Consider the following 25,090-nt stretch of genomic DNA (forward strand, 5'->3'; position numbering starts at 1 on the left):
CCCAAACTGGCAGCTGGTGCCATTAGAGAGGGCCTTGATAACTGAAGGCTCTGCCTCCCATTCTACTTTAAGATGCTCTGGAACCCACATGTAAGCATACATTTCACAGGTGACCAATTAAGAGAAGCTAAAACTGAAGAAATATGATTTCTCCTGTTAGTTCTCATCAGAACTCTGGCTGCAGTATTTTGGAGGATAGGAGGATTTCTGGGACAGTCCACAAATAAAGAATTACAGCGGTCCAATCTTGACGTACCAAATGCGTGAATCAGTATTTCTGCATCACTGTGAGACAGGATATTCCTAATTATTGCAATATCACGAAGGTGAAAGAAGGCGGTTTAGAGGCAGAAAATTCCCAAAGATTGTGTCCACTTGTTTTCTTATATAAATAGTAATAACCGTCAGACAGAATAGTAGCAGTGGACTAATCAGCAGAGCATTGCTATCTCTACATCGGTGCAGCAGACTCAGAAGAAATGTTCAAGACTGAGGCGACAATGGCAGTCGTATCCTGACTTATAGTTTATTGTGTGGATCAAGCTCTAAAAACACTGCATCCTATATTTCGCAGAATGCAACTCAATGACACAATTAGTCTCAGAAATAGTGACATAACCCCTTAACACCTATTGTCGCATATATGCTACAAACCGTTTGACTCAACCAACCAGCTGAGATAGCATCTTTATTCCCCCAATGCCGGTTAGTCCATATTCACTACGGACCTAGGAACCTTTATATAAATAAATATGTAAAAAAAAAAAAGGGTGAATAAAAAAACATTGTTTTTTCACTGTTATATTACTGTGTTGTTGTTATCTTGTTATTGACCATTATGCCTGGTGTTGCAAATAAGCAACATACCAAAATTTCTATTTATTTTTTGTGCAAAAGTGAAATTAATAATCTCAGCATTATTTACCATCTACTTAAAGGTTAAAACACACACAAAACATTTTTTTTTTTATATATACAGCTATATAAATTCAGGCGTTTAAGGGGATAACTATGAACATGTTCTGGGTGATGTTTGTCAAATTTTATTGTCAGGCCAAGAACTGCTCCAAAAGCAGAGTTGTGCTATTTGTTAGAACTGAACTCTGTGTGTAAGAATGGAAGAGATGTCCTTCAATAGTGTGTGTAAAAGTAAGACATAATGAACAGTCTTTATTCGTTTGTCTCCGTGCACTTTTCAGCCTCACCTAACTCCGGGCCGCTGATAGGGTGCCGTTTATACCTGATTTTGGTTGGCTCATCCGGAAAGTTGAAAGCGTGGATAAGAGCGCTCAACAGTCTCGGCTTGTGTCCAGCTGAACCTCCAGAGAAGTTCTGAGGTAGGTAGACAGCCAGGGAGTCAGGTTTAATGAGGCTTTCTTTGAGCTTTCTTTGTCCTACACACACAATCTGCATGAAACGGTCTCTGTCTGTGAGCGGATACATTTTTGGGACTACAATAATCCCAGTTACCACCTTCAGACTTGCAGATTCCTACTGATTACATTTCAGGGCTCCTGCTTACAGTAATAACCTTTAACCAGTATGACCTCACTTATATATGCACTAATCAATTCAGAGGAGAGAACTTTTAAATGAGCTCATTAATTTAATTGGCTCTCATGATCCAAGTACAACCAACCATATTTAGATGATCTGCTTGTTAACATAAAAGTGCAGAGGATTTTACACCCACACAATGATAAGCAGGTTCTCCATGACTCTCCTGTTAGCTGTGTCCACAACCTTCGATACCATGAAAGATGGAGTAGCCTACTATTTTCATCTTTTGTTGCCAGTGAGCAAATGGAGAAAAAAAATGAATAGATAAAACAGGTTTAAGTAAGGCTTGGCACGTGTTGTGGTGGTTAGCACCGTTGCCTCACAGTGAGAGGATTCCAAGTTCAACTCCCAGCTGGGGCCTTTCTGTGTGGAGTTTGCATGTTCTCCCCGTGTACACGTGGGTTCTCTCCGGGTACTAAAATTGTCTTTAGGAGTGAGTGTGAGTGTGTGTGCTTGTCTGTCTGTGTGGCCCTGTGATGGACCCCGCCTCTCGCCCGATGACCGCTGGGGTAGGGTCCTGCGACCTGTCTTAAACTCTTAAAAAGTATAGAAAATGGATGGAAGTTTAAGTAGGTTTAGAAGAGAACTGGGGATTTATCGAAATGTGAAGAGATAAAGGTAAATAAAGTATATGTGGCAAAAATAGAGTTTGTACTGTACTAACAAGGTTGAAACAGTTTATTAGTCTAATTCTAGTGTCATTTTCATACCTGAGCCTTTTCTCCGTTTCCCTCTCCATCTCTAATGAGGGCAACTAGGGGCCAGTAGATGGATCAACTGAAGGTCCAGATGCATCTCTCAGCTCCTGTGTCAGGTCTTCGCTGAATCTTTTTCCTCTTTCTTAAAGGAGCCATGGCATGAAATTTTCACTTTTTAAGGTTGTTTAACATTAATATGAGTTCCTCTAGCCTGCCTGCGGTCCCCCAGTGGCTAAAAATGAATATAGACCTAAACCATGCACTGGAAATTATTCTCCGCCTTTGGAAATGTGACCATGCAGATGGCCTGATCGGGAAAGCTGCCTCATATCACGTCAAGGTTGTTTCCCCCAGAGCCCATATATGGCTATGCCAAAACTGCCTTTCCCCGCCCACAGCTCTTTGGCCAGCTCATTGCGCTGTATATGGATGTAAAAAATCTGTTTAGAGCTCCTGCATCAGAACCTCTAAAGAGCCAGTGGACAGATTTTGTTTTTTTCTGGGAAAGCGACGACAGAACCGAAGAGATTTGTGTGTGCGCCAAATATTTCACAGACGAATGTTTCCAGAACTTGGGCTAATACCGAGCCCAAGGGAGAGCCCAGACACCCTGCGGAGGAAACTCATTTCGGCCGCTTGTATTCGCAATCTCGTTCTCTCGGTCACTACCCACAGCTCCTGACCATAGGTGAGGGTAGGAACATAGATTGACCGGTAAATCGAGAGCTTCACCTTCTGGCTCAGCTCCTTTTTCACCACGACGGGCCGGTGCAGAGCCGTGTTAATTTCGTCAGCTTTTTTTAATTTAGTCTTAGTCTTAGTCACAATGTCGAAAATCAATTTTAGTCTTAGTCAAATTTTAGTAATTTTAGTCAACACTGTACATAATAGAACTTCTTCACACACTGCTTCTCTTTTTTACATATATCACACTCCATTTCAGCTCCTCCTCCTCAGCTGGGTCTGTTCTGGTTTCTATAGAAACGCATTTGACGGAGGTGTTTGGTGGTCGGTAGCTCCACCCCTTGTCATGCTGTCACAGCTGAAATGTTTCCTCATACGACACAGACACAACCGGCGGGTGTTTAATAAGTTAAACTTACACTGGTCTCCTTTGTCTGCAGCGCTCTGCTCTCCTTTCTTCCTTCATGAAACGAAGAAGTATCGCCTGCGCTTGATCCTCACTCTCTGTGAGCTCTTCCAGCCTCGATATTAGACGCCCGATGTGATCGTCCATGATTAATATCACCATCATGCAGACCATGAACACGGTGGCCTCCCCGCTCTCCATGTTAGCTTCTTGGTGGTGTTTTTTCTTCTCTCCTTACTTTTACCGGGTTTTGTTTTGTTTTGTTTTGTTGTTGAATGTGGCGCTAAAGTAATACGTCACTTTCGCAGACGGCTGCGCACGGCGCATCAGTACCTATAAAGGTCCCGACTCATGTGCGAATGCAGACTGAAACAGTTCCGCTGGAGAAGGACAGTTATCAGAACGAAATTCGAGTAGGACAGTTCTGATAACTGCGTTCTTAGAACGGCTCTGTCCAAAAGCGGCTATTGAGCCGCGCAAGGCACTGTGGGACAGGCGCCGTGCAGGGACAAACAGGGCAACAGCGCGTAATCTTCTATGAAGTTCAAGAAACACTTATATTAACAATTACAAATTACAAATTAATTATAAACAATTACATTTTTTAATGTCCATTCGTCCATGGCTTGTAAATTTCGTCTTGTCTTAGTCTCGTTAACAAAAATCCTTTTTTATTCTCATCATATTTTTATTTTCTGGAAGCAATTTTGTGCGTCATCGTCTCGTCATCGTCACGGGAAAAAGGGGCGTTAACGAAATATTTTCGTCATCGTCCTGGTTGACGAAATTAACACTGGTGCAGAGCCTGCATCACTGCAGACGCCGCACCGATCCGCCTGTCAATCTCCCGCTCCATTCGTCCCTCACTCGTAAACAAGACCCCGAGATACTTGAACTCCTCCACTTGTGGAAGGATCTCATTCCCGAGAGTAAGTAATTTAACGCTCTATTATTGTGTTGCTTTCCTGTATGTACAGTATAGTTACATAGCGTGTTACCACAAGAAAGTGTCTGTATCGTTAGCTATGCAGCTAGTAGCATCAGATATGCATGTGTCATGTTAGCAAGCTCTTATTTCTGCCAACTGGGCTGTTGGAGGTGTTTGCATGCCCATGAGATGGTTAGCTCGCTCATTTTAGACCAAAACTCCCTACTTCAAGCTTCCTGAAGAAGAATGAATCCGCAAATTCAGTGCATTTCATCAGGATAATGATTCATTCATGGTTCCAGAGTCAAAACGGTCAGTCTGTCTGTGTCGTTGCGAGTGGACACCTCATTTACTGTAACGCAAGTGTTGTGTACTTATTTGTTGTTTTGATAGCCGTCCTGCTGTTGGTGTTATGGCGCGCACAATATCTGCCTTTCCCCTGATTGAAGTGACTCGCGCTACGTGCATCTTTGCAAACCAGAGCAATCAGCTGAGAATGTCAAAATCCTCACTCCTGCTTTCCCCTTCACGCACGCCTTTTTTGCTGTGTCTTGTGTAGCACTTGCTTGATGTTTGACTGTGTTAGGAGAGTTGTTCACTAACTAGTTCGACATATTGTCAAAGTAAGCTCATTTCAACAGGTTTCGCTAGTTTTAGTCGCTAGCATCTTTGCCCCACCTTTGTCCTCCTAATTTGCATTTAAAGCTGCAGACCCTAAACAGCTCATTCTGAGGATCCTAAGGAAAGCTCATTTTTGGGACTGGCTGTAATTCTGCACCAAGGCAGAATTTTGGGGAAATAAACTCAGATACAGTATTAGGGGACCACTAAAGCCTATAAAAATATATAAAAGCCTCCATTTATTTTCATGCCATGGCACCTTTAAGGACATCACTTTCAGATCCTGTTCATCTGCTGTAGATAGCCTTCTTTTTTTAAATCACTAACACTTCTTCTTTTGTTCTTCAGTTTCCTTTTAAAAAGTTTCTACTTTTTTAAGAACACTTTTTCAATTTTTTTTTTAAAAACTGCTCGCTCTTCCAAAATCCCCCTGTTGTCTGTATTATTGTCTTGTGAGAGGCTGCTAGTAACAAAGTGCCTTGAGATAAAAATGTAAAAGTGGTTCTTTGAGAAGCGGTCTGTTATGTGTAGACATAGAACTGATTCATCCCATCCGCTTGAATGATTCAGAGGTCAGAGTTAAATTGCTTGACAAAAAACACTGAGATACAAGGACTGCACTGAAATCCAAAGAATTCCAAAAAAAGAGCAAAACAGGTTTGTTTTGGATGTTATAGCATTTATTTGATGTCATCATCAATGCATAGACGTAGTTTTAAATGTCAATGCCATTTGCAAACAAACAATATAGTAGTGTTATTTTTGGCCCATAATATTTAATCAGCTCAAACACATGAAACGCTGACCAACACAGAAAAGAGCTGATGATTGAGAATCTGAGATCGCACTATGACAAGCCTGCAAATGATAAGCAGTATATTCTGAACCCTAATTAAAACTAGACTAAAACCTAATGCTGCTCAAAGCCAGCACACTTCATTAAAAGACTTGAGCTAATTAGCCCTGACACTGCTTATATTGCCCACTGTTCAGTTTCATTATGACCATATCCAAACATCTTCCTGGATAAGAACCCAGGACGTTTGATCCTCTAAGTGATCAGAAGTCAGCTCTACAGTCCCAACTTCTCTAACTTTATTTTTTTAACTATAAGCCAGAGAAGTGGAAGATATGTGAGCAGAGCACCTGCTAGCTGCCACTTCAGGTCCATTCAGCTGCAAAACACACTCAATGCACAGCAGACCAAGTCTTCAGAGGATGCAGTTTTTTTATTTTTTATTATTGAAAATCTCTCTGTGGCCTTTAGGGTAACATCAATCACAGGCACATTAGCTAATCCAAGAAAGAAGTATAGTTCTGTGCTGTAGGTGTCAGGAATGGACATTATTTCACCCAAGCCAAATCTAAACGGTGTGTGCAAACAGCAGGACATTTGAAAGAGAAGACTTGTGACCTTATTTATTCAGCTGACGTTATTTTCTTTATACTCCATACCACTGGAATGAGAGCCGTGCTGTAAAAGATCAAAGTAGGCTGACATTACAGTTACAGTTCAAACAGGGAACTGGTTTCACTGTCAGCCATCGTTGTGTTGTGAACGTTTTCGTGAGAAAACGTCATTTCAGCTTTTCATATAAACGTTAGTGAGGATTTAAGACTTTACTTCAATGAAATGGTCAGTTCATCATTACACAAACATACGCACACCCAGCGATTGTATGTTTGTATTGGGTCAGTGTTGAATCAAGTCCTCTGTGTCCTTTGTACGATGTGATGCTGCTCCAGTTGCTGCAGTGATCATCTTGATCTAAATGTTTCTTCTTTACACAGTTACTGTACATGTAAACATTAGTAGAGCTCTGTGTGTCTGTACAGCCAACCACTCCAGTCTCACTAAAACCTTTGGCTTTTGGACATTGAGCTAATCATGATGGCAACACACTGCAACAATAATGTGGATTTTTAGTTTCAATTTAATTTTCAGTCTCACCATGAAACAGTTAAAGTGCTGCTGAGTCACAACTAAATTGTGAATTGTTTCAAATCTGTTCAAAAGTGGAGCCGAATCTCTTTAGTACCTCTAATAACATCATATCAGGCCCCTGGTAAGTATTAACTGTATATAGCAAAGTGGATTTAGAGTACACCATTAATTCAAACATCGTGTTATAAATGATTAAACTAAATCTAACAATTATCCTTTGATAGTGGGTTCAACCACCATTAGATTATTCTTGACAGTTACACTTTTAATGTGCAGTTAACTTTATTTTCACCTCCATCACCAACTGACATGGAGGATAATTACGATCCTGCCAATGCACCTTACAGCTAAGTTTATCAAACTTTATACATCATATGTTTCATAAATTATATTATTACATTTCCTGAGATGAAAGAATATATCTCAAAAATGTGGCCGCAAACTTCGATTAAACATAAAACTCATTTTTCTCCAACCTAATTAAACTTTAAACAACTCTTTGTGGCATAAGAGAGCGTATGAAATTGAATGTAGCCATAGGGAACTCTTACAATTACAATTTTTCTCTTTGAATATTGCAACATAAATTTACCAAAGCTCATGAATATGCTTTGTTGTGTATGTATAAACAAGCATTGCATAACCCCCTCATAAATATGGAATAACACATTTCTGTGTGACAGCCATAACTGTGCGATATCATCGCTGTTGTGTCACAGAAACTGCACAATATAAAGTTGCTCCAGTGCCTTTAAATGTCACACCTGCAGGTGTTAGCTCCTGGGCTAAGGCTCCTCAGACCGAGGTGAATGTTGATCCAGCAGATCCAGAGCTGCATATCATGTGTGTCACCAACGACGATGATCCCTCCCCCTCCACTGGTTCACTCCCAATCAGGCCCAGTCGGTGTAAGTTGAGGATGGAGTCTGCGATGATTCGGGCCGTTTTCTTCTGGTATCCTCCGGATGTCACCATGAGTATAGGGATGCCCCGTCGCTTTGCAGCCTTGAACACAATCTCATCTCTCTTAACAATGCCCTGACGGGGATAAGGAGAGAAAAGCTGACAGTCTGTCACTGTTTTCATACCATCTACACTCACGTTCCTCCCTGGGGAGGCTGGGGCATAGCCTGACTGACACCTACAGGAGGTCCTGAAGGTACTGGAAAGAAACACTCATCACTGTTTGCCAATGGATATAGAGGGGTAACAGCTGGAGTCAAACCTCCTATTTATAATGGAGCATTTTGTAACACAGTGAAGGATTTGAAATATCATTAGGCATGGCAGAAAAGTACGGAGCCCCTGAAGGGATATGGAGGGATTTTTTTTTTTCTCGCAAAAGTTTTTTTCCCACGTCAGTGAACCGGAAGTAAAACAGGCACAGCGATTTCAGATGTCTCTCATTTATGTCAAAGCCATGTCTACGTGCAAGAACGGATTTGATGTCTTTATGTTAGGCCAATACTAAAATAGAAATCAATAAACTTCTCCCACGGATGATGGGTAGGCTCCTCCATCGCTGTGTCTGTTTTACTTCCGATTCACTGACGTGGGAAAAAAACTTTTGCGAGATCTCGCAAAAAAAAAAAAATCCCTCCATGTCCCTTTAGGGGCTCCGTAGATAAGCATATCTAAACCAGAAAAATTAACAACCATTTTAAAAGCTGCTGCACTTTCAGCCCAAATAAAAATGAGCCGTGCAACATAACTCCGTGTAGCACCGTCACTAGCACGGTGTGGTTTCATTTCATCTGCTCAAATATTTCCTGGAATTTAAAGGAAGACACACGGGAACCAGTAACTTCACATTTGGATCTCTCAATTATACGATTTCAAATGTCCTCAAAAGGGGCTGCTATTTCTAGTCAGACATTTTTCCAAAACAGGGAAGCAGTAACACAATGAACAAACCGGCCTCTTTAGATTCCACAGATTTCTGAGGTCTAAAACACTCCAGCATATACGAGTGAATGCACTGCAACAGACACATAAGCAGTGACTCAGCTGGAACATTTTACCATTGAAAGTAAACAAGATTCTAATAGCTTTAAGGTTGGTTTGGTTGATTTTATTCAGTGTAATATATTACAGTTCAGAAAATACAAAACCTCTCTCTCGCTCACACACACCGACTACTGTTGTATCCTGTGGTCACTGTTTACGAATCAGCTTTTTTATCACGCCTGTACCCCAGTAGCAGCTTATGAAAATAGTTCCAGGCAGAGCAGGGCCGTAACCATGACGACATAATCATACAAATGCAAATAAATTAGGACCATTTATTATGCTCTCTAACAAATTTGATTAATTACACAATGCCTACAGATTTCATTTAAGAAAACACAATCGGGGTGGTCGGTGGCGTAGTGGGTTAAGCAGCCGCCCCATGTACAGAGGCTACAGTCCTCGCTGCAGCTGGCCCCGGTTCGACTCCCGCACCGAGCGGCCCTGTGCTGCGTGTCTTTCCCCTCTCTCTGCCCCCTGCTTCCTGTCTCTCTCCAACTATCCTCTCATTAAAAGGCATAAAAAGCCCCAAAAAAATACTTAAAAAAAAGAAGAAAACACAATCACACCAATTAACACAAAGTACTCAGACTAATTCAGTTCTGACTGAAGAAGCCTTTCGGATGGGAGGTGAAACGTCTTCAACATCCAAAAAGAAGTCCAGCTGCCCTTATTCAAGCTCTTATGATTACTATGACCTGGATGACTGAGAGTCTTCATACATATGACACTTTTTGTTCTCTTCTTTTTCCTTACACTCTGTCAAAATAAGACATCCTGTTGATATAAAGCTGTTTTACTTTGGGGGGTTTTTCTATCAAAAATCTACTTTAAAAAAGATTTTCAGAAGGATTTTATTGAATCAGAAAGCAGCCGAAATCCTGAGACTTAGATCCCTGCATCAGTCATTGTAAATAAAAGTAAATGTCACTACACTACAGCATACTGATCCTGAAGTTTGCAGTGCGTTTCTCTCTTGCATGTGTTTTGAAGTTTGCAGCGTTTCTCTCTTGCATGTGTTTTGAAGTTTGCAGTGCATTTCTCTCTTGCATGTGTTTTGAAGTTTGCGTCGCATGTACTCCGGTCGTTTTTGTGATTGCCGCATTTTTCTCTTGCAGCGTTTTACTGTTGGATTTGTTTTGCCGTTTGCAACACGTTTGCACGCGTCGGCCATCGTATTATCTACAACCCACATATGGACATTATGTACAAAAACTTCCTGTTAAAACCAGATCTTTCAAGAAGTGGTCACTAGAAACGGGATGCACTGAGAGACTGATTTGATGTTACAGACTGTGCTGCATTAACTTCTGTAGGGATGCTGTGATTCCAGTGAGGACTGTAAGGTGCTATCCAAATAATAAACCATGGATCACCAGCGACATCAAAGACCTCCTGAACCAGAAGAAGAGGACATTCCAGGACGGGGATAATGGAAAGCGGAGCTCATAAAGACATTACATCGAGTTAAGGTGGAGTACAAGAAAAAGGTGGAGAGACAGCTGGAGAACAATAACACCAAGGAGGTGTGGAGGGGCATGAGGACCATCACTGGATACAGACTGAAGAACTCTCAGTCTGTAGAAGGTGACGTGGACAGAGCCAATACTTTCAACCATTATTACAACAGGTTTGACAGTGTGGCTTTTCCCTCCTCTGCTGCTGCTCCCTCCATATGGCCTCCTCTGCCCAGCTGTACCTTCACCTCTGTGACTGCTCCTTCGAAAAAATGATCTCACAGCAGCTAAACCCCCACACCCATCTCTGCGACTGATACCAACATCACTTCTGCTGCCATCCCTCTGCTAAAACCTCAGCAGCTCCCCCAGTCTCCAACTATACAGGAGGTGGGAGCTGAGCTCAGGGGACTTCGGTCAGGAGTCTGTAGGCCCAGATGGAGTGTTTTCAAGGAGCTGAATGACTACAGACCAGTGGCTTTGACATCTCACATAGTGAAGACCTTGGAGCGGCTACTTGTTTGTCGCATGAGACTGCAGGTTATGAGGATCTTGACCCCCTCCAGTTTGCCAACCAGAAACACACAGGAGTGGAAGACGCAATTCTAGATATGCTCATCTGGATGTGGCTGGTTCATATGTAAGAATCGTGTTCTTTGACTTTGGCTTCCCATACTGAGAGACAAGCTTCTAGGTATGGGTGTGACCCCCTCCCTGATATCGTGGATTATAGACCATTAGTCTGCCAGACCACAGTATGTCAGGATGGGGAGATTACATCACATTACGGTCATTTTGCAGACGCTTTTATAAGCGACTTACAATAAGTGTGTTCCACATCGGTAGGCAAAAGAACTTCAAGTGCATTTCCAACAGCTAAGACCATAACTAGTGCTAGAGTAAGTGCAGTAAGTTAGGTACCTAGACACATGGGAAGACAATTTAGAAAACAAAGACAATTTAGGAAACAATAAGTGCGTAAGGAACTAGGACGAAGCAGGTGCTGTCCTAAGAGGGCAGATCTGGGTAGTGTTTCCTGAACAGATGGGTTTTCAGCCTGCGGCGAAAGATTGGCAGCGACTCAGCTGTCCTGATATCAGTCGGGACATCGTTCCACCATCGGGGTGCCAGAACAGAGAAAAGCCGTGACCGTGTTGATCGTGTGCAGGGACCCCTGAATGACGGGGCAGCCGGCCGCCTGGTGGCCGCAGAGCGAAGTGTTCGGGTGAGGGTGTAGGGCTTGACCATAGCCTGGAGATATGAAGGAGCTGTTCCTTCCACTGCCCTGTAGGCTAGGACCAGAGTCTTAAACTGTATGCGAGCAGCTACAGGGAGCCGGTGTAGAGAGCGGAGCAAGGAGCGAGTTGCAGTAGTCCAGGCGGGAGATGCCCAGAGCCTGGATGAGCACCTGTGCTGCCTTGTCGGTGAGGAAGGGGCGAATCCTCCGGATGTTGTAGAGGAGGAATCGGTAGGAACGGGTCACTGATGCGATGTTTGGCGAGAACGACAGTTGGTCGTCCAGGGTCACACCCAGATTCCTCGCGGTCCGAGTTGACGTCACCACGGAGTCATCTATAGTGTGGAGGTGTGGAACGCTTCCGTAGTCCTCACCTTGGTTGTGGGATTTGGGCTTCTCCTGATGATCTGGTTAGCCCTGGCTGAGTTTTGGGGCCATTTCTCTTGTTTTTATTCATGTTTGGGTTACATTCATCATCACACACTCTATTTGGAGTCAACAAATCGTATCTATTATGCAATGAAACTTCAGGTGGAGTGAGTGCTGGAGGTTTAGGTTTGGTGCTGGGTTTACCTCTGCGACAGACAACATGAGACCAGATCCTGGCTGGGGTTGATGACTTTGGTTTGGCACCAACACTGTTCCAGTGGGAGATGTCAGTCCGGTTTGGGAGCTTCACCAGATATTCCAGTGTCATTTGGACATATCCAGGGAAGTGTGTCAGCCAGGTCTGCAGTGTGAGATTCCACATCAGCTGTGATCCCGTGTAGAAAGATCATGAAGGCTCCACAGCCTGTCATCAGTCATCAGAGCTATCATAGAGTCAATAAATTCCTTGTTGTTACGAATGTCTTGTAGCGTTTCAATTATCTTCTCGAGCTGTGCTATCTTCACAGAGAATCGCTCACACTCTGTGCAGCCCACTGATACTGCAGGGTTAGAATACTGTTTACAAATATACAATTAAAAGAAAAGGAACAAAAGAATAAAATGATATCCAAGACTTGTGGAAAGAAGTAGAATGATTTAAAAGAAGTAAGCAGCAAGAGGAAGCAGGACGAAGCAGAGACACGTCTGCACTGTTCAGAAGCAGGAAGAGACTCCTGCAAAAGTATGGAAAACTTTATGGAAAAACAGCTGCCAGACATGGCACAGTACCTGTGGTGATATGGAGAGTCCTCCGAGGGGGTCCCCGTCCAAGATGTCGGTCCCTGCATTATAAACAATGATATCGGGACGGACCTCGTTCAGAGCTCCGTCAGAGTGCAACTCGACCTTCTGAAGATACTCCGAGTCTTCAGTGCCCCAGTCCAGCTCCACTTTCCTCTTTATGGCTCCTGAAGATACATTAAATGAATAAAAGAAGTGATGCAATGATGCTGATTTTATTACAAGTAAACTCAATGCCCTTGACAGTGACAGTTTATCAATGATATAGGCTAAAGAAAACACTAACTTTGTCACATGACTATAGTTCCTCCTCTCACTGCCCAAAGGAAGACGATGAAACATGACTTTTGTTCCATACAGAGGATTGAACATGTTTACTGGGATTAAAGTAACTGCACTAGACGGGTTTGAGTCATATCTGACTGATCAGAGTCCAGTTTGTTCATCTAAATAATGAGTCTTCCTCACACACCATTGTGTTCGGGGTTTCAGTGCTGAGACAAATACTTAGATTTTTTGTATAATTCCTCTAGGTCATGTTATGAGGAACCACAGCACAAGTTTACATTTCTATGCAGATGACACTCAACTATACATCATCATGAAGCTGGATGAAACTAAAAAAAATATCAAGACTGCAAGTATGTCTGAAGACAAAAAGGATTAGATTATTCATATTTTTTTTGTTTCTGAATTCAGAGATGACTGAAATTGTTGTCTTTAGACCTGAGCGCCTCAAGAAGACACTGTCTAGTCATGTCGTTACTCTACATGGCATTACACTGGCTTCCAGTACTACCATGAGGAAACTTGGAGGTATTATTGACCAGAATATGTCCTTTGACTTAAATATAATTAAAAAATTTAATGATTTGGAGTTGACTGAATCATGATTGTATTATAGTGAACTGGATTGAATTGGCTTGAATTTGGATGTATCTTTGAAGTGCCTGGAGATGACATTTGTTGTGATTTGATGCTATAGCCTATTGATAAAACTGAACTGAATTTAATTGAATTGAAATAAAGTTTTTAGGACTGCCATCTTTCCCCTTGTCAATAGTAGGAAACCCTGTTTTAAGTTTCTTTCATATATGCCTTTTCAAGCCAGGACTGATGCAGCCTCGCTGTGTATTGTGTCAGGTCTGAAAGTATGAAGGAGGAATGGCAGGGTTGAAGTTAATCCATCGCTGATACGCCTTTGAGCACACTAGGGAGGTAGTAACAGATGCTAAATGGGCCCACCTCCTGTGTGCTTACACACATCGAGCTGGCATTGTGAAAGTCCCCCTCTAACCAGCGGTGCCATCATCACTCAGCTGATTCTGAAACGCCGGTGATGTGATGTGGGGCCTCTGTTACCGGGAGGAACAGCGGTGGGTTCACAAGGACATCTTTTTCTCATGTACAAAGTGCAGCTGATTTGTGAAAAAAGACTTTAGACTTATGTAGAAAAACTAGTTAGTGCATTTATTACTTTAATACAGGACTACTGTCAGGCCTTATTGTCAGGCTGGCCCCAAAAAAGCCTCTGGATGACCCAGAGTAGTGAAAGTTCTGAGAAGATTTAGAAGGAGAGATCATTTTAGATCCATTCATTGTCTACCTGTTTAAAATTCTTCTTCTCACATTAAACAGCTCTGAGTGACCGAGCTCTATAGGAACCTTCAGGCTCTTCTCTTGTGAAACCAACTCCCAGTTTGGGTTTCGAAGGCAGAAGGTTAAAACTTTCTTTCTGATAAAGGTTATAGTTAGGGCCCGCTCCCACAGTCCTCAGCCATCCCTTTAGGTTTGCTGTATGGGCCTAGGCTGCTGCAATCCAAATGTTTATGAATCATATTAACACAATTGAATATGATCATTATAGGATTATAATTAGATTATATTTCATTAGCCTTTTATTAAACTTGTTTACCAATAATAAATTGGCACCATAAAAGGAATCGATCTAAAACTGAAATTCAAAATAAAAGGCAGATATTCTTAGCAGTGCTTTGAAATGTCATTTTCACTTAATGTGTTGTGGCTCTGTTCCAGCGCTCTCTGCGGTATAGGTGATAGTGATGTATTGCAGCAGTCATAAATTTAAATCAGAGCTAGCTTTCCTGCCAGTCACTTTATAAAGGTTTAGAATGCCCTCACTTCCCTTTGTTTTCTGCCAGATCTTCACTTGTGCTCACCTTTGTTCAACTCAGTTTTCTCCTCATTCTGGATGAGCTTTTAGGAGGCGAGATATTTTTAATGCCTCTTCAATTGTTTTTTGTTAGTGGCTGTTAGCTGGCTTCCAGTTTTGCTCTGCGCCTGGGTACTCACTGGGCAATGTGAGATAAAAAATTAATTTCTCTCTGATGAACAATATTTGACCTGGTCCTTGTCCTTTCCTGGTCCCATTGCCCAATTCCAAGAAAGTTGAGTCTGGCTGAACTTCAGCCTATCTGTTCTTCTGAGAGAGTCTGCCTGTCTAATGTGCTCTTTTTATACCCAATTGTGTTACTGAGCTCTGCCAATAACCCTAATTAGCTGTTACAACACGTTCTTCCATGTGTTTCTTTTTAGTACATCTTACTTTTCCAGCCTTTCGCTGCCCTTATCCCAACGTTTTTGAGATGTGTTGCTGCTGTTAAATTCAAGATGTGCCAATATATTTCATGAAATAGCCGAATGTCTCAATTTTGACATTTTAACACATACATATTCTATTTTTCATCGTTAATGAAACATTGGTTTATTAGATTTGCAAATCATAGCCATTTGTGTTCATTGTAACTTTTACATAGTGTCCCAGTTTTTTGGAAATGGGGCCATACGTGATCAATCTTTCTGTGTGGATCCATAGTTCTTAATGTAAAACATGCCCGAGCTTGGCTGCTCCCATTTATGCTCTATTGTACTGTGTTTTTTTTTTAAATTTAATGTTCAAAAACTCTGACACTAAAACAGCTTTAATTCATTATAAAAACTACTAGTGCTTATATACTGTAGACCAAGTGTAGTCAAGTCAAAGTCAAATTTATTTGTATAGCCCATTTCATGTAAAAAACAATTCAAAGTGCTTTACATAAAATAAAAGCATTGCAGCAGGGAGTGTAAGAAGCATTAAAAATACATTAAAAAACATAAAGAGAAACATAAAATAATTAAAATGAATTTAAAAACAAGCAACAGTCCAGATAAATTAAAAGATACCGCACAGATTTCATGCATATACGGAAGCCCAGAGTGGACGTGGTACGTATAAACTTTTTTTTGATGGTTTTCTCGAGATAACGAGATAATCATGTCGTTATCTCAAGAAAACAATGATCGTTTTCTCGAGATAACGAGTTAATTTACCGATGGTTTTCGAGGCCACTTTTTCTCCCCAGTCCGCCCCTGTTTATATGTATTTCTGGCAAAGGTGTTCCCATTTTTACCCCCTTTCATTGAAAACTGAATAAAGTAGCCTATGAATCAAACATGGAATGTGGAGCGTTTGTGTAACAATTCTGCTTGTGAAAATGCACAAAGCAAATCCCGCTGGTGCCACAAGCATCTGAAGAATGGAATCAGGTTTAACACACACCAATCATGCCGTTATCGTTTTCTCGACATAACGAGTTATCTATCTCGTTATCTCGAGAACGATAACGGCACCTCTCGTGCATCATTCGGTAACCATGGAGACGGCCTGGTCCCTTCAGCTGGTCACTGGTGAAGTCGACTATATCAGCAGGATCACTTTAGTGTAAACGCCTATTGAGCCGCAGTCGAGCCGGCCGTCTCCTTAAATGACGCGGGCTGATATGAAAGTTACCGCTACAAGACAAACAAATTGCAATTTCAGCTGTTAGACATCGACAGAAGTCAAATCTGATGCGTTGATCCATGTCGTGTTCTCCAAAATCTGACAATTTCAGCTTGAGTCCGTTCTTGGAAAGGCTTTAAGAACACTGAGAAACTGATCATGAGCATTCAAGAAAAGATGGTTATCTCGTGATCTCAAAAACCATCGGTAAATTAACTCGGTAAATTAACTAGACGTACCACGTCCACTCTGGGCTTCCATATGCATAGACACATGAGAAAAGAAATGTTTTTAACCTGGATTTAAAAATGTCTACATTTGGTGAAAGTTTAATCTCCACTGGCAGTTTGTTCCACTTGTTTGCAGCATAACAGCTAAATGCTGCTTCTCCATGTTTAGTCTGGACTCTGGACTTGTAGTGCTACTTGTTCCAACACTTGAAGTCAGTGGGATGGTTCACCCGCAAGTTGCACTTTAATTACAATGTACTCTAATTATAATGATGAAAAAGGTTAATTAGGAGACCTTCCCGTTTCAGAGTTCAAATAGAATTAAACTGTAAAAGCTGCAAAGAACAGCACACGTAAAACAAATTTTCTGTTCGTGTTCGAAGAATGCTTTCATGAAGAATTAAAAGCTCTGGTCTTGGAAACAGATGAGTCTTCCAAGAAAATGGTCAAACAGAATATGCCTGGGTGGTTTATCTTAAACAAACCAGAATGTACATTTATTTTACATTCTTTAGTGGGGAAGCAATTATTGAGAATGGAGAGTATTTCATTTTAATGGCATGACTGTTACAGTCTGGGTTAAAAAGAAGGATTTGGTCCCCGTCACATCGGCACTCATGTACTAATAGATTTGTTTGTGGAAAGTCATGGTTATAGAATATGGGCTTCTGTGTGATAGATTTCATTCGGAATTCTAAAGAAGTATGTGACGATGCTTTGGGAAATTACAGAATAACTGAATGGCACAAAGTCACATCAAGGGGATGAAACAGGACGAGGCAGTCCCCTGCACTCTAACCTCAACCTCTAAACAGAGATGTGGGGAACTGTTGGGTTGATCTTTCTCTTCAGTTAGGACTGGGTAATAAGATTGAACCAGTACCACACTCTGCCATTTTTTCGGCTGAATGGCAATACATAATCTTCTTGTCAGTGCTTTAACTTAATTAATGGAATCTCAGAAAATGAAAAAAAAGAAGCTTATTTTAAGGAATTGTCTACACTGTCAGTACTCACTTTTAGCATATCCATCCCCAGGATAGATGTAGCGGTTATACATATCCATGATGAAGACTCGCTTGTCATCTAGGAAGTCACGCTCGTGTCCATTTCCCTACAAGATTAAATTAAATGAAAATTAAATGATAAAATACGTTATTTATCATAAAAGAATTATAATTACAAAACAACAGAAGCATAACTTTCATTTGGGAGATAAAAGCACTTTGACTCCATAACTGCTACTTTAACAAACAACCAACCTGACAAAGTGAATCACATGACAGATTTTTCACTTTAGATATTCTGGATAGTCCCATTACCTGCATTTATTGAGACAGGCTCCACACAAGTGTTTCATTTATTGACCCAAGAAGTGCTAATTGGAAAACACCAGATTTTCCAAATAAAATATATTTCTATCGTAAGGCATTAAATGTTAAAAATACTCAAAAAGCCACAGCTATTTCATCCCTTTAATTTCCTTCACTCCGTAAGTCACTCAAAGTGTCTTATAACTGTCAGAAGATGATTAAGTGTTGCGCCAAAGTTTAGTGGCACAGATTGCAAGACAACAGCAATGTCTTAAAAGTTGTCTTACAGTTTAGAACAGATATCCTGGTTTGTTGCTATGAGATCCAACGTTGCTGTTGTATATACAACCTGGTATGAAAAATGCTTAAAAAAAAAGGCACCCTGCACAATAGAATAGAAAAATACTTTATTCATCCCCCAATGGGGGAAATTCAAGTTAGAGACTGCTTTGATGTCACAGACTGGGCTGTACTGCTGGATGAAGAAGAAATGGACATTGACATGGACAGGAGGGTCAGCACCATCACTGACTACATTAACTTCTGTAGGGACACTGTGAATCCAGTGAGGACTGTAAGGTGCTATCCAAATAACAAACCATGGATCACCAGTGACATCAAAGACCTCCTGAACCAGAAAAAGAGGGCGTTCCAGAATGGGGATAGAGAAAGGCGGAGGAGTGTACAACAGGAGCTTAAAAAGACGTCGAGCTAAGGTGGAGTACAAGAAAAAGGTGGAGAGACAGCTGGAGAACAATAACACCAAGGAGGTGTGGAGGGGCAGGAGGACCATCACTGGATACAGACTGACGAACTCTCAGTCTGTGGAAGGTGATGTGGACAGAGCCAATACTTTCAACCATTATTACAACAGGTTTGACAGTGTGGCTTTTCCCTCCTCTGCTGCTGCTCCCTCCACCCCCACCACTACAGCTGCTTCCTCTATACTGCTTCCAGTGCCCTGCTGTACTTCCACCTCAATGGCAACCTGCATCGCCAAACCTCCTCCTCCGCCTGACTGCACCTCCACCTCTGCTGTCACCAACAAGCTTCTTCTGTCCAGCTGTACCTCCACCTCTGCAGCAGCTTCCACCACCAGGCATCCTGAGCCAAGCTACACCTCCACCTCTGCAGCAGCTTCCACCACCAGGCATCCTGAGCCAAGCTACACCTCCACCTCTGCAGCAGCTTCCACCACCAGGCATCCTGAGCCAAGCCACACCTCCACCTCTGCGGCAGCTTCCACTGCCAGGCCTTCTGAACCCAGCCACACCTCCACCTCTGCGGCAGCTTTCACCACCAGGCCTCATCAGCCCAGCTGCATCTCCACCTCTGCAGCAGCTTCCACCACCAGGCATCCTGAGCACAGCTGCATCTCCACATCTGTGGCAGCTTTCACCGCCTGGCCTCCTGAGCACAGCTGCATCTCCACATCTGTGGCTGCTCCCACCGCCTGGCCTCCTCGGTCCAGCTGCTCCTCCACCTCTGCAGCAACTCCCACCACTAGCCCTCCTCTGTCCAGTTGCACCCCCACCCCCATCTCTATGGTTGATAGCAACATCACTCCTGTCGCCATCCCTCCGCTACAACCTCTGTGTCTAACTATAGAGGAGGTTGGAGCTGAGCTCAGGAGACTTAAGTCAGGGAGGGCTTCAGGCCCAGATGGAGTCTGTCCAAGGCTTCTGAGGGACTGTGCTGGTCAACTAGCAGTCCCTCTTCAGAGGCTCTTCAATATGAGCATTCAGATGGAAAAAGTCCCGGTGCTGTGGAAAACTTCTTGTCTCATACCAGTGCCCAAATTAGGGCAACCGGTGGAGCTGAATGACTACAGACCGGTGGCTCTGACATCTCATATAATGAAGACCTTGGAGAGACTCCTTGTTCGTCGCATGAGATTGCAGGTTGCTGAGGCTCTTGACCCCCTCCAGTTTGCCTACCAGAAACAAATAGCAGTGGAAGACGCGATTCTGTACATGTTGCATCGGGCATATGCTTATCTGGATGTGCCTGGTTCATATGTGAGAATCATGTTCTTTGACTTCTCCAGTGCCTTCAACACCATACGGCCTCCCATACTGAAAGACAAGCTGCTCGGTATGGGTGTGGCCCCCTCCCTGACATCGTGGATTATAATCTGACTGTCAGACCACAGTATGTCAGGATGGGGAAATGTGTTTCTGGAACACTGGAATGCAGTACTGGGGCTCCACAGGGTACGGTTTTGGCTCCTTTTCTTTTCACCCTGTACACATCAGACTTCAGGTACAACTCAGAGTCCTGCCACATACAGAAGTATTCTGATGATACGGCTGTTGTGGCATGTGTGCATGGTGGACAGGAGAAGGAGTACAGGGACCTTGTGGAGGCCTTTACTGACTGGAGCAAAAATAACTGTTTGCTTCTGAACACCACCAAGACCAAAGAGCTGGTGGTGGACTTCAGCAGATCTAAAACCCCATACCAGTCAGTCTGCATTGATGGAGGGGAGATAGAGACTGTTCAGACCTGCAAATACCTGGGGGTGGTGCTGGATAATAAATGGAGTGGTCTGCCAACATAGTGTACAGGAGGGGCCAGAGCCGTCTCTTTTTCCTGAGACGGATCAGGTCCTTCAATGTCTGCAGTGATATGATGTGCATGTTTTATCACACTATCACTGAGAGTGCACTGTTCTATGCTGCTGTCTGCTGGGGGAGTTGTACTACAGACAGAAACTGTAGTCGCCTGGACAAACTTGTGAAAAAGGCTGGTTCTGTTGTAGGCAGAAGGCTGGACCCTCTCAGTTCTGTGGTGGAGCAACGGATGAGGAGGAAGTTAGATTCTGTTTTGGAGAACAATAAACATCCTCTCCACAGCATCCTGCAGGACAGAGGAGCAGCTTCAGTGAGAGGCTGCAGGACTGAGAGCTTCAGGAGGTCCTTTGTCCCCACAGCCAGAAGGCTTTTTAACAGGGACTGCTGACATGTTCTTCTAACATTTATTTGTTAAGTCATTTATTATTAGTGTTATTATTGTTGTTGTTGTCTAATATACAATCATTGTAATCTAAACATTTTTGAGCTACTTGACTAATTTGAATTTCCCCCACTGGGGGATGAATAAAGTTTTTATTTTTCTTCTATTTCTATGAAATGTTTTGTAAAGCATTCAGAATATCTTCTCTGATATGTTAACAAGGTTAAAAAAAACTTTTTCTAGATTTGCTGTTGACTGGCTGATGAAGGACTTTGGGTATCACGTTTCAGGGATGTCATTGAGAATCCACTGAATATTCCCAATATTTTCTCTGTCCCCAATCATCTGCTGAGAGTGCCTTCATGCAGATTTGCTCTTTTGTCTATCTTCATGAATTATTCACTCAACATCTTTATTGATTCCCTGCTTGTGTTAGTGAGTAAATGCATCATTACTGTACCAATAAACCACAGCTTAAGCTGAATAAAGTTCTGCTACTGGCATACACCCACAGACCTTAGAAAGTTCTCAGGGCTAATTGATGGTAGACACAAGTGGTGAAGTTGTATAAACAATTTGAAACTAAAATAAGACGATGAGACACTGAAAAATGTTGAGTCATTGCCTTCTACAGCCGGGCTTAGCTCAGTCCACTAATGATGATCTGCTGTAACAAACAAGACATTTAATGAAGAGACAACACATACTATACCATGTTGTTACTGTCATTAGAATGTCACCTTAAGAAAAGAAAAAGCTATGTCATTAATCTTGGTGTTATTCTCATGAATCAATGGATCATGCTGACTTAACACTAAACATCCAATGGAAACATCATTATTGTAGAAATTGCTTTGTTTGTTTTCAAGCTTGGCCAACAGTGAGCACAGAAATAAACCAACTGTATTGCCAACTGCATTGTGGATCTGGACTGACGCAACTAACTGTTTCATCTCACCATCCTGTTTAATAAACTAGACTTTTAAAATGTGATTACTCTACATGACGCATGGGTAATGGCTAATCCCATAAAAACTCATCTGTTTTACTCAAAATCATACATTTGAAAGTTTTTGCCATAAACCTCTCATGGCCTTAAAATACCTCGGGTATAAATCTACAAAACTGTTTAAAAGTCTTGACCCATTTCTTTAGATACTGCCAGGAAAACTAAATTAGGTGCAATGAATCAAACGAGCAAATAAAAATTGAAAATCATATGTGGCAAAAAACACCATTTGTACAATTCTAACCAGTCAAAATTTGGTATTAGCATCTTTATTTGTCCACTATCTGAACTACTTACAGAAAAGCTCTCTCTTCAGGAATCATCTTGTCTGTGTAAAAATAATATTTTATGTTTGTCAGATGTTTTTTTTGTAGATGCACCTAAAGAAAAGGGAACAAACGATGTGTCTTTGTGACATGCTGCTGATAACAAAGTCCCCGGAGATCCAACTTAAAACTGCTTAGCTGATATGTGTAGACACCTCACTGGTTCATCTCTTGAATCAGCTGGATTTTTTTTTTTTTTTATCCTCGATTGATTTATAGGTCAGAGTTAAGTCTCTTAACAAACCAAAAACATTCAACTGAAAATGATCAGGATTCGTCTGAAAATGAGTATTAAATAAAACATTTTTTGTGGCAGGGTACAAGAATTACTGCAAACAGTTTTCCAAATGTTCACATACATGGCAGGCTTTGTTTTTTTTTATTTTTTATAATAAAGCCAGAATATGTGTTTATGTTATAAAGTTGCAAACAAAACAATGCCAACAAATCCATCCTCACAGCAGAGATGACTGAAGATACGGCTTATATTTCATATCAATCAAAGCCTGTATGCTCTCAGCTGTTTGGCAGTCGGCAGGCTTTTGTAATTCATTCCACTAAATATGAAGATTATGACCAATTTTGCTGACACAGAGCTTCACTGATTGGTGTTACAGAAAAAGCAGAGACAACTTGTCATCACTGGCCCCTCTTAAGCAGAGTTGTGCGTTGATATGGAGACGGGTAACGTATCGACTCACCTGATGAGCATCCAAATCAATGATGGTAGCCCTGGAGATGCCTTCCACTCTCTCAAAAAGAAACTAAGGGATGAAGGAAAAAAGATTTGTTTTCCTTCTTGAGAAATGTTCTGAGTTAAAATTCTGACTGAGGGATTCCAAACAAAAACTTTTATTTCGGAGTTGGTAACAGTATTCAAGTTGAAACGCTGAAAGTTTTACAACACCTAGCAAAGATAGGTAACAGCTGTGTGTGAATAATTCGGCCATTCATCTTGGGATTCTGTGTGTGACAAACTCACATTAGAAATAGAAAGAATAGAAATAGAAAAATACTTTATTCATCCCCCAATGGGGGAAATTCAAAAGAGAGAAGTAAATTAGAAGAGAGATGCTAAATTGTGATATATTGATAGAGAATATAACAAATTATGTACAAATAAAATGGGAATATGTGGATTTGCTGTAGTACCCAGCTGCACCAATAACAGAATCATCTTAGTGAATAATGACTTGTAGTACCATGCTAATTGGTCTTTATTGGCTCTGCTAATCGACCGTGACTTCGAGGTGAAGTATAAGTCTTAACAAATTAATCTAAAGATTCAATCCTACTCCATTGTATGTAATCAAGTTTCCAATCAATTAGGGATTGTAGCATCTAACTATTAAGTAAGGACATCAGTTTCGATCTGCATGACAAATTCTGCATCATATTTTTTTGCATAATTTTTTGCATCATAATCACTGGATAGATGAAGTTAATAGATAACCCAGTTAGGAAAATCACATTCAAATATATGTGAAAATGCAGTGGGGGGTGATACAGTGAGCGGGTGAAATACTAACACTTGGATGTTTGCTTTAAAGATAAACAGATTGTGCATTTACTTCTTTTAATTAAAAAGTCTACCTTGAATGAAATTTCAGATCACAACTGGGTGGGCCCATTAATCAGGCTTCTCTTTCAATGGGAAGATATCCAGTGTTTGTAGGAGTCTTACCTTGATGGCCAGAGTGATGTCAGCATACGCACAAAAGCCCCCTCCCCTGTCGCTGGAGCAGTGATGGAAACCTCCTCCTGGAAAACAGAAAACCCATAGGCTCAGCCTCAGGGGCACATTGGAGAAGTCTATTATTGAAAACTGCCTTAATTGATGATTCGAAATGGGCTGTTCATTTCACTCGAATTCATGGCACCTTCAAAAAGTGTTTTCTTTTGCCCTGTGGTACAGCAATGGGTTTACTGACACCAGAACAGGACTGTTCAATTACTTCTAAAATGCACAACGAGGAGCAGCGAATTATAATTAGGATGATAACCATTCATTCAGGTAAAGGTATGCTCATGTACATTTAAACTACAGCTCTGCAGAAAATAAATAAAGACCAATGCGAAAGCAGGTGAAATATGACTATTGTTTATTGCCTGGTTTCCAAAAACAGCCTTTTGCAAAAACATCCCTTTCCTCACAGTGTTAAGACAGGCAATATGTGGATGTGAAAAGCATTTGAATAGCTTGTTATCGTTATTAAAATCATTTTTATGGAGGCAGGGCAGTCCTTCGCCCTTATTCATCAAGAGAAGGTGTGAGGTAGCTGAGTAAGTACAAAGTAACAGTCTGACGCTGCTTTTTCTCTTCCCTGCTTGGCACAAAAATAAATGATGACCCTGGTTTCTCAGCCAACAACCTCTTACTCAATCAGCCAAGATAGTGATGGTCGTAAAGGAATTGCAACACCAACACTCCAGCCACCCCTCCCCTCCCCACAGCAAAGATTATATACATTTTAGTAGATCTAGATACACTGCAGTGGTGGTCAGAAGGATTTTAAGAGATTAATTTATTTCAAGGTAAACACAAAAAACTTGTGCTAAAGGAAAAAAAAAAATGGACCAGACTCAGTAAATAATTCCCTATACTCCCTATATAGACCAGTGAGCAGTGCTGACCAACATGTCATTGGGGTCATCGGGTGGGAACCTCCTTTCATCAGTGTTTCGTCTAGTTGGGCCCACGACACCAACAGGAGGCTAGACAATGACCACTGAGGTCCCAGAGTCACCCCCCTAATGCCA

General features: G+C 41.7%; 1 protein-coding gene across 1 annotated transcript in view; it reads right to left on the reverse strand.

Annotated features, from left to right (window-relative positions):
• Positions 1-6,107: 6,107 nt before the first annotated feature.
• The window catches only part of hdac11 (histone deacetylase 11), a 39,384-nt gene continuing 20,401 nt past the window's right edge, over positions 6,108-25,090 (reverse strand). The window contains exons 7-11 of the mRNA XM_075461868.1: positions 24,015-24,091; positions 23,032-23,094; positions 17,745-17,841; positions 12,702-12,880; positions 6,108-7,880 (exon numbers count right to left, since the gene is read on the reverse strand). Coding sequence (XP_075317983.1) covers positions 7,638-7,880; positions 12,702-12,880; positions 17,745-17,841; positions 23,032-23,094; positions 24,015-24,091 — 659 coding nt within the window. The 3' untranslated portion in view covers positions 6,108-7,637. The remainder of the gene's footprint in view (positions 7,881-12,701; positions 12,881-17,744; positions 17,842-23,031; positions 23,095-24,014; positions 24,092-25,090) is intronic.

Source organism: Odontesthes bonariensis, chromosome 3 (assembly GCF_027942865.1).
Source record: "Odontesthes bonariensis isolate fOdoBon6 chromosome 3, fOdoBon6.hap1, whole genome shotgun sequence".
Taxonomy (NCBI): Eukaryota; Metazoa; Chordata; class Actinopteri; order Atheriniformes; family Atherinopsidae; genus Odontesthes; species Odontesthes bonariensis.